The sequence below is a fragment of the Perissodus microlepis genome, chromosome 2, assembly GCF_051167445.1.
Source record: "Perissodus microlepis isolate ML-2025 ecotype Zambia chromosome 2, ASM5116744v1, whole genome shotgun sequence".
Taxonomy (NCBI): domain Eukaryota; kingdom Metazoa; phylum Chordata; class Actinopteri; order Cichliformes; family Cichlidae; genus Perissodus; species Perissodus microlepis.
Window position 1 is genome coordinate 18,886,074 of NC_140462.1, and position 13,828 is coordinate 18,899,901.

Genomic DNA, 13,828 nt, shown 5'->3' on the forward strand with positions numbered 1-13,828 from the left:
CGGTTCCTGTCTGCTGCTTTGGTAATGGTTTGTTTCCTTTCCGGGAACACTGGAGAAATTGAACAACACTCAATCTAACCTCTATCATCTACTTATTATAAGGTTCTACAATAAAGCATGAGATGACTAATCACCTCAAGAGTATGCTCTGTGGGATAAAACGCATTGCGTCTGAGATATACATTGATTATTCAGACTCAGTTTGCTCAAGAGTCCCTATTTTGTCAGATAAATTCCAGTTAATCCAGTGGGGTTCTCAGAGGGTAGTAACTGTGTCCTGCCGCCTGAGTATTACAAGGACACACACTGAAAAACCTTTTAAAGTAAATGCATCAAATTTAGGATGTTTTTGAAACTTCAGCTTCAAGGATTCTATATCTGAGATATTTTCAAGATGTTTAGCTCTTATGTCAGTCTTTGTCTAATCTTATTTAGGAATGTGACGCTATGGGTGGAACATTCAAAGCATGGCAAAGCTGTCATCTGTTCACTTACTTGTGTGCTGGGTCACAGTGGGCTGGAGCAAGTGTATTTGCATTTATACCCACGGGAAATGTAGTTTCCAGTTCACTTGTCCTGGGTGTTTTGGGGTTGTGGAAGGAAATAGAAAAAGCTCACACCAAAATGAGAAAAAGAAACACTTTGTCCACTATTTGTACTCCTGAGCTGGTGGTGTTGATAACTATAATGTCAGTGTGAATGTGTATTTTTGAAGGATGAATGTGCGATCATTACCAGCACCTTTCAGGGGAGCCTCAATAAATAGATAGGGTTTCTCCTGCATGCAGATGTTTTTAGCATCTCACCAAGTGTCAAAGGTAAATGTATACTACTGTATTTTTCATCCAGTGGTGTTTCATGCACACAAGAACAGACAAGAACAGACATCTTTATTTGTCAGATATATGAAAATTATTGGTAAACTGATACAAGTCTGTTTTAATAAATTAAGACTTACTGCCCTTATCGTATGAGTGCACCTCCTCCTGGAAATTCAGGTAAATCTTAATAGCTAACACATATACATATTTATATCGCTAGGTAATTTAGTATTTTTTTGTGTGACCTTTAATATTGTCTTTGTTAGTATTGCATTGTAATCAGATGTTCGTCTCCCGGAAAGCTCCAAGGTAGGATCAGTACTTTTACTACAACTGTAACTGGAGTCATATGGATCAGACTGAGGACAGGACAGGCTCCGCAGATTGCTGGTAGGTTCTGATTTTAATCGCTTTAGTGCCATTTTCTCTATTTCATGTTTCTCGGTCAAGACAATAATTCAATTCATACTGTGCAAACGAGAATTTCCAGTCATTTCTTTTTATTGTGGTTACAATAAGGGCACAAACTGATTTTGCTGATTTGATTAACTGAAGAGATCCTCCTAGGCATAAAAGATGCTGAATTAATTTCAGTGAACAACTGCTTGGTGTCGTAACTCAGCTGTTGTATGGTCTAGTCTGGGAACGCTGATAAGAAACAATTCCATTTGCTGGCTGAACTGTAGTGTAATTCACTTGCCTGCGCCTGTAAACAAACAATGAAACGGTAATTAAATACTATAAAGTCTGATGCTGCACTTATTTTAATTGAATAATAGCAGTCATATAAGCCTACAATACATATGCGCGGCTACAGATATCAAATAGTCCCTTTGCTGAGCTCGTTCATCCTGCCTGTCACAAAACCTGTTTTTTAGGCAACAATGATACAAGGAAGCTGCATCCATCATGTGCAAGCAATATTGTCTGAACTCCTTTTCTGCCTTAGAGTTTGGTTTCTAAACTTTTTGCCACATATTTTAAATCTTCTGGGCCAATATAATAGGCCAGCAGTTGTGAAAAGAAGTTAATTTAGAGAAAGGGGAACATACATATCAAACCTAAGACACTTTCTCTTGGCCTTTTCATAGTATGCGGATTTAAGCAGTAATTACTATTACTGCTGGATACAGTCTTTTCAAAAAACATGACCAGTGTATGACAGAGTAGCTTTTACCACAGTAAAATTGGAAAGGGGATAAGGGAATGAATTTCAGCAGCTGTCATTTCTGTTGAGAGGAAAAACACTGGATAGATTACTACTGCCTACACTCTTTGTGGTTATTAATGCCAGGAAGTCAAAGAAGAAACAGAGAAAACTCACTATATTATTCAGAAATAAATTCCAAAGCAGACTCAAGGTTATTTAATCAAAATATGAGAGATCAATGTTATTAAGAAATCCACATCAGCTAATCTTATAATTTTTAAGAGGATTACACCACTCTGAATCTCATAAAAATGTATTTTATTTTTTTTTGATGACTCAGAGGTATTTAAGGCTAGCTTACAGACATTTAAATAAAACAAAACAACTACCGAAGACCAAAAAGTATGTCTTGGGTCTTCGTCCTGAGTATTCACCTCCATATATCTTCGTGAAACTTCACTCACCCCAAATAGATCTAGCAGTGGCCCAGAAATACAAGAGGAAAGCAAAAAATGGAGCTTAAGCCCTCCATTTGAAACTGTGTCATAATGGGGCCATGCCTACTTGTCTGGAACAGTCCTTTTTCTCTCGATAACCGCTGACAGACTCTGAGTTAATGAGCCTCTGTTTGGCCCTTAGAGGTTATAGACACTGTATGTCTATAACCTCAGAGCCATCTTCTGAATTTGCTAACGGGTCTAATGCACCTTTTAGTCAGATCAGGTCTATGTATCGTTTTCACTTTGTGCCTCTAAACTTTGTAATCCTCAGCAGTTTTCAGCGTTCATATTAAGCAGATTGAAGAAATCCATTTTGCAGCTGTATCACTGTTACTCAATTTAAAAAGTAATATTTTCTTTCACCTGAGTGTTTTTAGTGCTTCTTAGCCTCTCTTTTGAAAAGAGGTATAATAGAGTTTATCTTCTCTAAGGATCAGACCTCATTGATTTACCAGTGACCACTGAGGGCACTGATTGTCAACTTTTAACAGTTGTGAAAGAAGTATCCTATCCTAAATCCTGCCCTTCAATAGTTGCAATATTACAGTATATGTACATTCTGTAGAAATGACCTTTTACTGAAGTAAAAGTACAAATATTTTGCATTAAAATATGCTTTAAACTTTATAAATTATGAAGTCAATAAAGAGTACACCATTTTAATGCTGCTGCTGGAGCTGATTCACTGAAGCAAAATCATACCATGATTTACAAGTTGATTTAATTCTGCTAAATATGACAGTAGGCAATTAAAGCTTTAAAAGGAGTACAAAGTAAAGAAAATAAAGCCTTCAAACTACGGTTGAATTTATTGTATCTTTATCTCAGGAGTGCAGCGGTTTCATAACCCTCCAGTTTCTTCAGCAATAAAGTAATCCATTGACAGTTAACAGTATATCTGCTTCTACACAGCAAAAACGAACTTTTGATAGTTAATTTGTCGAACTTTATTTTCAAATTGTTAACAAACATGGTGTAAAACAGCACTTATACTGCTGCCACAGCGTAACTCACACTGTCAATCATTCCCAGTCGTAGAGTTTGTGGTGCCACTTCTTTGAAACTGACCAATCACATTAGGGCCCTTCTTCCTTTGCTCCACCCTTCAAACTATCAAAAGTCAGATTTCATAGAATTTAGCTTCACGAGCAGAGCTGCCTCTGCTGCAGTGCTTGCCAAGCAGATACTCTTACATGCATGATGGCTAGTTTGTGGGCTTGGCTCAGAGTTTGTGGGTTTTTTAAGTTACACATGAGGAATTTAACTGAACAAGTGGCAATAAATCCTTACACCCCTAAAATGGGATTATTTGCTTGTGATTACGTTTTAACACACACCAGTTTTTCCACAAATATAATTCCACATGGTTACAGCAACCAGACCACCAAGGCTTCCACCTTTGGCTGCCACCTGATCCACACTGGACTGGACCCCTACAGCCGTTGCAGGTGTTGGTTCGGCAGGAGTGTTGGCTCATGTGGCTCATTTGGGCTGTGCGTGACTGCACCCCGTGGGCTAAGATCTGACCACAGATGCTCACCTATGAGCGCCTCCCCCCAGGAGTGATGCTGGGATATTGGTTTAGTAATTCCAATCTGAGTGAGGTAACATGGTCTGTTGTTTTTTGCCACAGAGCTCTTGTGAAGGACGTCAGTTCTTCACCCAGCGCCAGTTTTTCTTAAGAGATCCTACCAGGAACAAATTGCCTCCATCGACATAAATCCTGGTTTCAGAGCTGGAGAGAGCGAGGTCTATCCACAGACTCGGATAAACAACCAAAGATGGATGCGTGGATGGATGGATAGTCTTCTATAGCTGTTTTAAACAGTGTGTTATTTTACTAAATCCTCACCGGTTCTTCACAAATTTACATCATACTAAAAGAAACTGCTTGCTCAACAATATATATATCGGTAAAACAAAACAAAATGTAAGACTGATTTTCAAAAGCATTTATAATGAGCTAGAATGTTCTTCCAACTTAAACCGCAGTGATTTTCCTGCCCAGACCTTTGTTAGTGTTAGTGGCTGCCGTTGCATGATCCTGGACTGATATAACAAAGTCAGTTATAAAGCAGTCACTGCATCTCAGTTTGTAATTATGTATGGAGGGAAAGCCAGTCTTATTCTGGCACCTAGGAGCATAGCTCTCTGTTTTGTACATTTTATTTGTACTTTAAAAACATTTTGCAACCAGATTTCTTTAAATATATAAAGAATTGTAAGTCTTGCTTAATGTGTGTGAAAACTGTTCCATGAGGTTTCCACGCAGAGCTCAGACTGACTCAGATGGTAGATTAACAGTTTAAAAATTAAAATAAACTCTGTATATGTAGTGTTAGAAATAGGCATCCATCTATCCTAATTTTTCAGACCTGATACTGATGCAGATGCACATCCTGATTTTCCCAACTTGATGCTGTTATGTGATCAATATTTGTATCAAACCCTGGGGCAACAGTTACCTCAAACAATCAGTTTGTAATCACAGAAAGCTGTGGTGCCAATGCTGACAGAAAAAGAGAAAAACAAATAGCTAGCATTTGTGCTGTGTTGCTTGATTGGTAGTTACCTATACTAGGTATAGGCCAGGCTATAAAATATTAACATCTATTTTACGTTTAGATTTTTTCTTTTTTATTTATTTTTTATTTTTTTAAACTTGAGTCAGTAAGACAGCAAAGCCATGAAGAAGGCACTGGTTAGTTTTGACTAGTAGCTCCCTGGCTAGTTCGCCTAAACAAGCTAATGCTACCTTATCTTTTTAATAAGCAAACTGAACTGAAAACATTACATCCAGATGAACAAAATCAACTTTTGGGGGCAAATGTCTACAGTTTTAATATCATTATAATCGTAAAGCTTCTTATCCTTACATTCTTACTTTTACCCTTCATTAGGCAACATGACACTTTGCATTTAGTATATATCAGTGGTTCTTAACCTGGGTTCGATCGAACCCTAGGGGTTCGGTGAGTCGGTCTCAGGGGTTCGGCAGAGCCTCCACCGTGACATGCACGGCTCATTTTGTGCACCAATATCCCATATCTATGTCTTGAATTTGAAAAAAATCATATTTTATTTTTCACTAAAGAGGGGTTCAGTGAATGCGTATATGAAACTGGTGGGGTTCGGTGCCTCCAACAAGGTTAAGAACCACTGGCATATATACTTACAATTTACAGAAATGGTATTCATTTGTAAGTAACACAAAGAGAAAAATACACACACTTATATGTATGTATTTCTCCCTCTCTCTTTGTCTCTCTTCATACACATATAATGGAGCATATAAGTGACAGTTAAAGTGAAGATGAATTAAATCAACTGTAAGTGCAATAAAAGCCTCCCAATAAGTGTTAAATCTTACATAAGAAAAGAGTGACAAAGAACTGCCTGTGTGAACACTGAACTTTTCACTTGTCAGCTGAATCCACCACTGTGTGGGGTCTGTTTCATCAGGTTTTATCATTTAGAAAGAGCTTGCAAAGAAAAGCGTCTGGACTTCTTTAAGTTACTTGAAGACGTTTCACCTCTCATCCGAGAAGCTTCTTCAGTTCTAACCCACACCCAGTTTCACACCTTGGCTCAGGCGATTAGAGGATCATCAGGGGGTCCTTTTGTCCCTCTGTGGGGGGATACTCCCACTAGGTTTAAATCTGGGACTCCCCACCATTTGACCTTAGAACTGAAGAAGCTTCTCGGATGAGAGGTGAAACGTCTTCAAGTAACTTAAAGAAGTCCAGACGCTTTTCTTTGCAAGCTCCTTTGACTACGATGACCTGGATGACTGAGAACCTTCACAGACATCATTTAGAAAAAGTACCCGTCCATTTCATATCACAACTGTAAAGAAGGAAAATCATGAATTTGAGAAGTTTTCTTTTACCTTTGACTTGTATTCAAGTATGCTTTAATTATGGCTGTTTTCATAGCTCTGTTGAACCGAGGGTCGTGGGGACAGGGTTTGAGCCAATTCTAGCACTGGGTGAGGTGAAGGATACAACCATGACAGGCTGTCAGTCTGTCGCAGGGCTCACAAAAACAAGAGAGAGTTATTCATGCTCACATTCACCTCTACAGCTAATTTATAAACCAGTTCACCTGGATGAATATTCTTTTATTCTCTTTTGGAAAAATACATTTTGTCCAAGATTTATTTCATAGAATGCGGAAAAACGTACGTGGTACCACTGAATTTACCCAGAGGTATATAAAAGGCTTTCATCACATTATGGAGAGAACTCTTAAAGATTTTTACAGCATCGTTAAAAGCTTTAAACATTTTTTTTCCTCTATTTGGATATACATTTCAGGATATTTACTCATTCACTAAATTTACTACACCTACAAAATTCAGATTTATTTATGTATTTGCAAATCCCAACATAATTAATTCCAGTGCTCGTTCTCCTTTTTCCTGTGCACTGGTTTCCAGCATCACAAAAGGATAAATATCTAATACTAGCAATCCTTTGTGATCACCAGCAAGTAGCTTAATGTTGTTTGTCTGTTGTTTAGTTGCTGGCTGGAAACCCAAATGCAATATCATTGTATTACGTGTAAAATCATGCTACTTCAGGCATATTTGGCGTGTCATGTTCTTACATTTTTAGCTTTTTATAAGTTTACATAACACATGAAGAGTTAAAGCTGGGTTAGAGTGTTGTTTATGTGTAATTTAAATGCACTGTTAAACTTAGACTATTTAATGATGCTTTGCTGAAATGCTCTGTAGAACTGCAGGAAGAGACTGTAGAGCTGTCTGAGTTATCTGTGTGTTCATCACAAACAAAGTAAGAAAAACATTTCATATACAAAAGTGATTTGTTTCTGACCTGGTGTTAATATAAAAATTCTGCTTGCAGCAGCTTGAAACACCTAATAAAATCTCAATACACTAGGGAAAAACATAACCAAATGAGACATGACTGATTTGTGAAAACAGGAAAATGAGACCGCTAATGTTAGACAGGCATTGTATACTGTGTCTCCAAATTACCTGTTGTTGGTCATTTTCCTCTAATAGAATGTCTTCAATCACATAAATCTTAAAGTGTAAACACATTCGGTAATGAGGTACCAGTGATATAACTCGGGGCACCCGACTATAATAATGGATTAGGGCTTTAAACTCAGACTCATTTATTTTTCACCCACATACATCACTCCTAATCAATGGCATGTCTTTCGCAATAACCCTCCCCCAGCTTGTCTCAGACTTTTAGACAGTCCAACGGTGAGTGGCTCTTTTACTCTCAAACTTTATGTACTGTTTAAAGTTATCATAGTTAAATATTATAGGAAGATGATTATGTGAGAAATTAAATAATGTCCCCGTTAAAGGTCGGAGCCATCAGACTGACTGACATCAGATGAATGGCAATGTGCCAGCTTAACAGCAGATTCTAAAACCTCAATAATTAAATACAAAGGCATTTAAAGGGCTCCTAGAATAGCAGGAGAAGAGAAGCAGCCCACAGGAAAAGTGTAACAGCCATTCTGTCTCTGAAGCTTTTAGCTTCCTGCTCTGCCAGCAAGTGACCGCTGCTCAAATGTACTGTATTGATAGATGGAAAACTCGTATCTTTTATAATTGTATATTCTGTAGACTATGATGTTCACTAGATGCAACACTAACACTCTTGATGTCTAATAATCAAGAGCTTAGCAAAGGTGTATTTAGGACAGATGCATTAAGTTATTAATGCAACTTTCACTTGTGCCAAATTCCATAATTTTATTCTCCTTTATTTCCTCACCTACTGCTCTATATTAAAAAGTACTTTGTATACAAAATGATACTTTACATCCTTTTTCTACTGGATAACCAAATGATTATCGCTTTGGTACACCTCACTACTCCAACAAAGAACACTGACAAGTGCTTAATATTAACATTTAAAAATAAACGGTAACAGTGAAATTATAGCTGTCTTGTGGTTTTGGTTAAACAGTCAGGCAGTGAAGAAAATGAAATAAAAGAGGACATAATTTTAAAGCTAACAGTTTCCTAAATGGTCTTTAAAACTGCAGGCAGTACAGTCAGAACTGTTGCCTCACTGCAAGAGTGTCCTGGACTTGAATCTGCTAGCTGGGAGGGAGAAGCTTGCGTGGGTTCTCCCAGGGTACTCTGGCTTCCTCCCATAGCCCAAAGACATGCACACTAGGTTAATTGGGAATAGTAAACTGACTGTGAGTGTGAATGGCTCTCTTGTGTGACAAACTGGTACCTGCGACCTGGCTTTCACCCTATAACAGCTGGGATCCAGCCCCACTGTGACACTGACATGAAAGAAAAGTGGAAGAATATGTATGGCTGGATGCTCAAAACTCACAGGGAAAAACTGAATATTGTTTTTATGGCATCGATACAATATACAAAACATATAACATTAAGTACAATACCGCCAACTAAAACTAAACCAGTTTAAGATTCAAGATGTATAGTCAGCTTGAAATTCGTAGTGCAGTTTACAGTGTTGCTGTATTACATTACGCTGGCAAGTAATTTTTTCGTATTAGTTTATTTTTATGTAAACTAACTACTATTTTTACGTGTCATTGATGTTAGGAAAAGCGCTATATAAATCCAATCCATTATTATTATTATTATTTTTATTGTTATGAGCTGGAAATGTGGAAAAGTCTGAAAATGTATACTCATTTTTGTTGATTCCCTTTAAATTGAGTTTAGAATGGATACTTGGCTTTATAATGTGTGTGTGTTTAGCTTAATACCATCTGAATAGTTGATTTTCCCTTGCCTGGCCATTTTATTTCACTTCATTTGAGTCACTGAACAAATCAGAGGTGTGGGTGGTGATGAGCTCTGGAACCAGGCTAGATTTTCCCTACAATCAGTACTAAATTACACAGTGAAACAGACTCTGTGTTCCAAGAAATACAGAAAGTGAAATTGTTCCTCTCTTGGATGTTATTTGGATACCAAGGGGCCACTAAGAGAAGTGCTATGAAAATTTCAGGCTCTCTGACATAAACTATTCTTGTCTCAATCAAAGACGTCCATATAAATGTCTGTGGAAGCTAAGCTGTTAATGAGCGAATTCTTTATAGAGTGATAAAACAATTGCTAAACATAACATAAAATTTGTTGAATTTCTAGCTGCAGTGAAACAACATCCCTTTAAATTGCATAAGGTGTTATATAATCTGTGTTTTAGCCAGAATGGGAATGGAGACAGGGTTTTTAGCCCTTATGTGTCATTGATGTTAGGGTTCACATGCATCTTGTGTCCTACATGGGATTTCTTTGTTAAAGTGGCATTAAGAAGAAGCATGGGCTTTCATCACGTAGGATAGAAGAAAGCTTGTGATGGGCTGTCTCTTCGCCATGGGTACTACCTGCTTCAAATGAGATTCATGACAAATCCCCCTACGAGAGGCCGGCCAGTATGCTAGGTAATAGCATGCGTGGCAGTACTTATCTATCTCCATTAAAGACACAGGTCATATCCCACAATGTCAAAACCATTAAATCACAGAATATAGCATGATGGTAGGCTTAAACCGGGTGCTGAAGCAGCTGTGATTGAAGAAGGTGCTTTTAAATGATAGATTCTATGCACTTTCTTCTTAAGATGAACTAAAACGCTGTAACAGGCTTTAATCAGGAAAAATGTTAGAAGAGAAATACATTTGCATTCTTGTCACCTGATTTTGAGTTTTCACTGCAACTATTACTAGTCTGAGTGCCACTAGAGATCACTTCTGATGCTTTCACTCAGTTAGACCTACTAATATTAAATGCAATCACCTTGTCCTGCAATTGAGAGTTGCACCTTGATATGAAATCACTGTGATGTAACTGTGGCATACAATTTTCCATTTCATGTTAATACTAAAAGAAAAGCTTATCTAACCTTTAAAAAGACTTGCACAGCACAATTGTGCTTAATTCTATATAATTTTGAGCTTTGGTGTGGACCCGTCACAGTGAACACCAGCGCACATTTATCACGCATGATAAAATCAAAGCTCGGACAGTCAACTACTAGCCTCAGATTCATTTTAGCTTTCCATAACAGCGCAGGCAAGACTGATTCACTCTGAACTCCATAAGTCCTCTGAATGCATAAACTGACCCTCTCCAAGATTAATGTCTTCCTCAGTACCTGCAGGTCTGGACTGAACATCATCACTGTTTGTGTCTCATCACAGACCAATCAACCAGATTTCGCCAGGTGCAGCTAATTAATGAAAAATCACCAATGGAACTATTTGTAAGTCATTTCCAGAGCTCTTTTAACCAAGCCAACAAGCATTATAAAGCTGCAACTAATTTGTTATTATTATCGTTGAAAAATATGTCACTTATTTGTACTAAAAATCAAACAGCTTGTCAGATTTGTTTTGCCAAGTGTTTGAAAGGAAAAGGGGAAAAAAAACAAAGGAGAAAAACGCTTAGATTGTGATAACCTGAAAGCATGCATGTTCCCAGGGAAAATAGACTTAAGAGTTTAAAGCTGTCAACTAACTCTATCCAATCAATTGACTCATTAGTTCAGCCCCTAAGGAAACACGTCTGGTTCTTATCAAGGGAACAATAAAAGTGAAATGACACACACACACACAGGGCGCACTCCAGTACATATGCCTCAAAGTGCCCTACTACATCCTAATATGGTGTAAATCTGTGTGGTTCTTTGCTGGAACGAAAATCTTTCACCGTTCTAACTTGATTTCACAGCAAAGTGAGGTAACAAAACCAGAGGAATAATCTGACAATGCCAACCTCTAATGGCCCAATACCCAGCTGAGAACTACGACTCCTGGTGTTCGGTTTAAGAGCACTTTCTTGCAAAATTGTGGTCATTTTGAGATCACTCTGTGTTGACTTGCAGGTATCTGGAATAGTTAGGAGAGCTTGGTAATGTGTGATTTTATTTTTCTGCCCACAAGGCTGACTAAATGAGTTGAGTCATCCAACCAGGCTGTATTTTCTGACCTTTTACAGTTGGATCTTGGCTGATTAATTTAAGCAGATGGCTAAGCAGACTTAGACAGACTTTCTTTTGAATAAAGACATGCTTTTTTATGAAAAATATTCAAATCTTAACATGAATATGCAGGTTTGTGAAATGAAATATAAATGGGGAGTTGCTACAAGGCATATGGTCATATCTCTGTCTTTTTCCAGTTATCCATTACCAGCCAGATCATGCCAAAATAAAGTGCTTTCATCACAGGTCAATATGGAGAGAAAAGCTGACTCAAAAAGCAAACTGTTTTCCCATTCAGCATTTCTTACTGGCATCTTCTTTCATTTCTCTAATGAAGACCTCCAATGTGGATATTAATAATGAATAAAGGAGTTGGATACAGTGCTTTTTACTGTCTTTGTTAAGCAGGAAACCTGGTGCCAATTAAAATGGGCATGATGCTGCCTTGTGTTGCAGGCATCAGTGGGTATAATCATAATAGTTAACACAAAGAGACACTGAGACCCAACAACAAGCTGCTCTTATCTTTGAAGACAGTGGACTGTTACCACAAAAAAAGAAAAAAAAAAAAAAAAATCAATATTCCAGCTCCATTCAATTACACAGAGAGCAGGTACCTCAGTGACACTCATAGCAATGACTGATGTACTGCTGCTGATGGTCACTTTTAGAGGCTTTACTTGAAAAGAAAAAGAAGAAATTCTGCTATTTAAAGTTTTAAAATTATATTTAAGGATATTTTGACTGATAAAGCCATTTAACGTTTTTTCAGTATATGAACACATGTCACTTGGATATGTATCATAGTGTATTTCGTATAAATGCAAAAGTTAAGGTAAAGATACTATACACATCGATACCTGTAGTGGGAAAATGCACCTACACTAAAAGCATCAATGCACGGACACCTATGCTCACAAATAAGCACGTGCACGTAGGCATATCCGTTTTGCATAGCCGACCACACAGACTGAGGAATACCGCTAATTTATCATTCTCTTTCTTGAGTTATTGTTGATTAATTAAATGCCATTTTACGGGAAGATTTGAAATACAGTTGCGATCATACAGTCATGCTAAAGACTCAAGGAGCGGGCGACCGATAAACTCCTTCCAACTTAATTTCATCAGCTTTTTGCAATCAAAACCCGAATCGTGATTGTTTTACTTTGTTTCCCGGGCGAGGACAGGTGACATTGGTTAATTGGTGCTCTAATAGAAAAGACAAGTTTTTACTCACCCAAAGTTATAAGATGAAAGAGATAAACTCCCCACAGATCCATCTCCGTTTGAAATTTGAATTTCTGGTTAGGCGTCGGAGCTACACCTACAGCAGGATAATTACACGGTAAGAATGAAGTGCCCCTTTATGCATTTGGAGATCATTATTTGCGCAAAGAGAATAACCTCTTGAAAAATCCTCAAATCGTCTTTTTCTAGTTGTCCCTGTCTTTTTTGTCTTACAATCCCATCAGTTACTTCCAAGTCGCTGTTAGAGTCGCGCTTTTGCGCAAAGGCAGAGCCATGCGTAATATTGTGAGGGGAAGTTGTCCTGTGCGTTGTACGGTCCGGTATTGTCAGAGAGCCTTCTGTTGCACGTCGAGGTGGTCACACAGGTCCTTGAGTCCGCTGCTGGAGAGATGCAGAGTGCTGGGGAGAACCACTGCCAAAGACGGGGGGGTGGGGAGGAGGGGGGACTGTTTGTGTAGGAAGGGACATTTTAAACCGCATGCTTACGTGGTCAGTGCTTAGCGGTGAAAATGAGACGTTAATTCACAGAAACACTATAATGTTATGACTCAGAGGACCTACAGTGTGGCGAAAGTAGTTAACTGTGTCTTCACTTACTCTGTGATACTATTGAGCATCTCATGTTTTCCTTATAGTTTCTGATTTTCTAACCCAAAAAATGCAGAATATTTCAAGTAGTTGACTCTATACTTTTAACTTTAATCGCTACCTGAATTCCATGAAACATTAAGAGATAAAGAGCTCCCTTTTTTATAATTCCTACTATTCACTTCCCTGTCCTTTCTCATCACCTCAAGGTGTAACACTTGCCATTGAAATTGCTTATATAATAAAAAGTATGAGATTTTGCAGCCAGAGTTAATAAAAAGAAACTTAAAAAGAAAAGTAAATTGGTACTTTGAACTGAAATAGAGAAAGTGTTTGAGCTCCCCAAATGTTGAATGCATGTATTTTCTTGGAGGTGGGGGGATTAAAGAAGCCGAACAAAAGGTTAATAACAATACAGACTCTCAAAAAAGGCACATTTGGGGCATTCTCAACCAGAAGTCTGTTTGATTAGGCGTCTTTGTACAAGCTCTAACAGTTGAAATATGCTAACCTAACATCATTATTAGAAGATATTGATGAGATAGCTAATATAGA

The 13,828-nt window shown here is 37.9% G+C and overlaps 1 protein-coding gene across 1 annotated transcript in view; it reads right to left on the reverse strand.

Annotated features, from left to right (window-relative positions):
• Positions 1–13,117, reverse strand: part of gfra4b (GDNF family receptor alpha 4b) — a 56,525-nt gene extending 43,408 nt beyond the window's left edge. Inside the window, exons 1-2 of the mRNA XM_084951798.1 lie at positions 12,842–13,117; positions 12,675–12,761 (exon numbers count right to left, since the gene is read on the reverse strand). Of these exons, the coding sequence (XP_084807924.1) occupies positions 12,675–12,717 (43 nt within the window). The 5' untranslated portion in view covers positions 12,718–12,761; positions 12,842–13,117. The remainder of the gene's footprint in view (positions 1–12,674; positions 12,762–12,841) is intronic.
• Between the last annotated feature and the right edge of the window lie 711 nt (positions 13,118–13,828).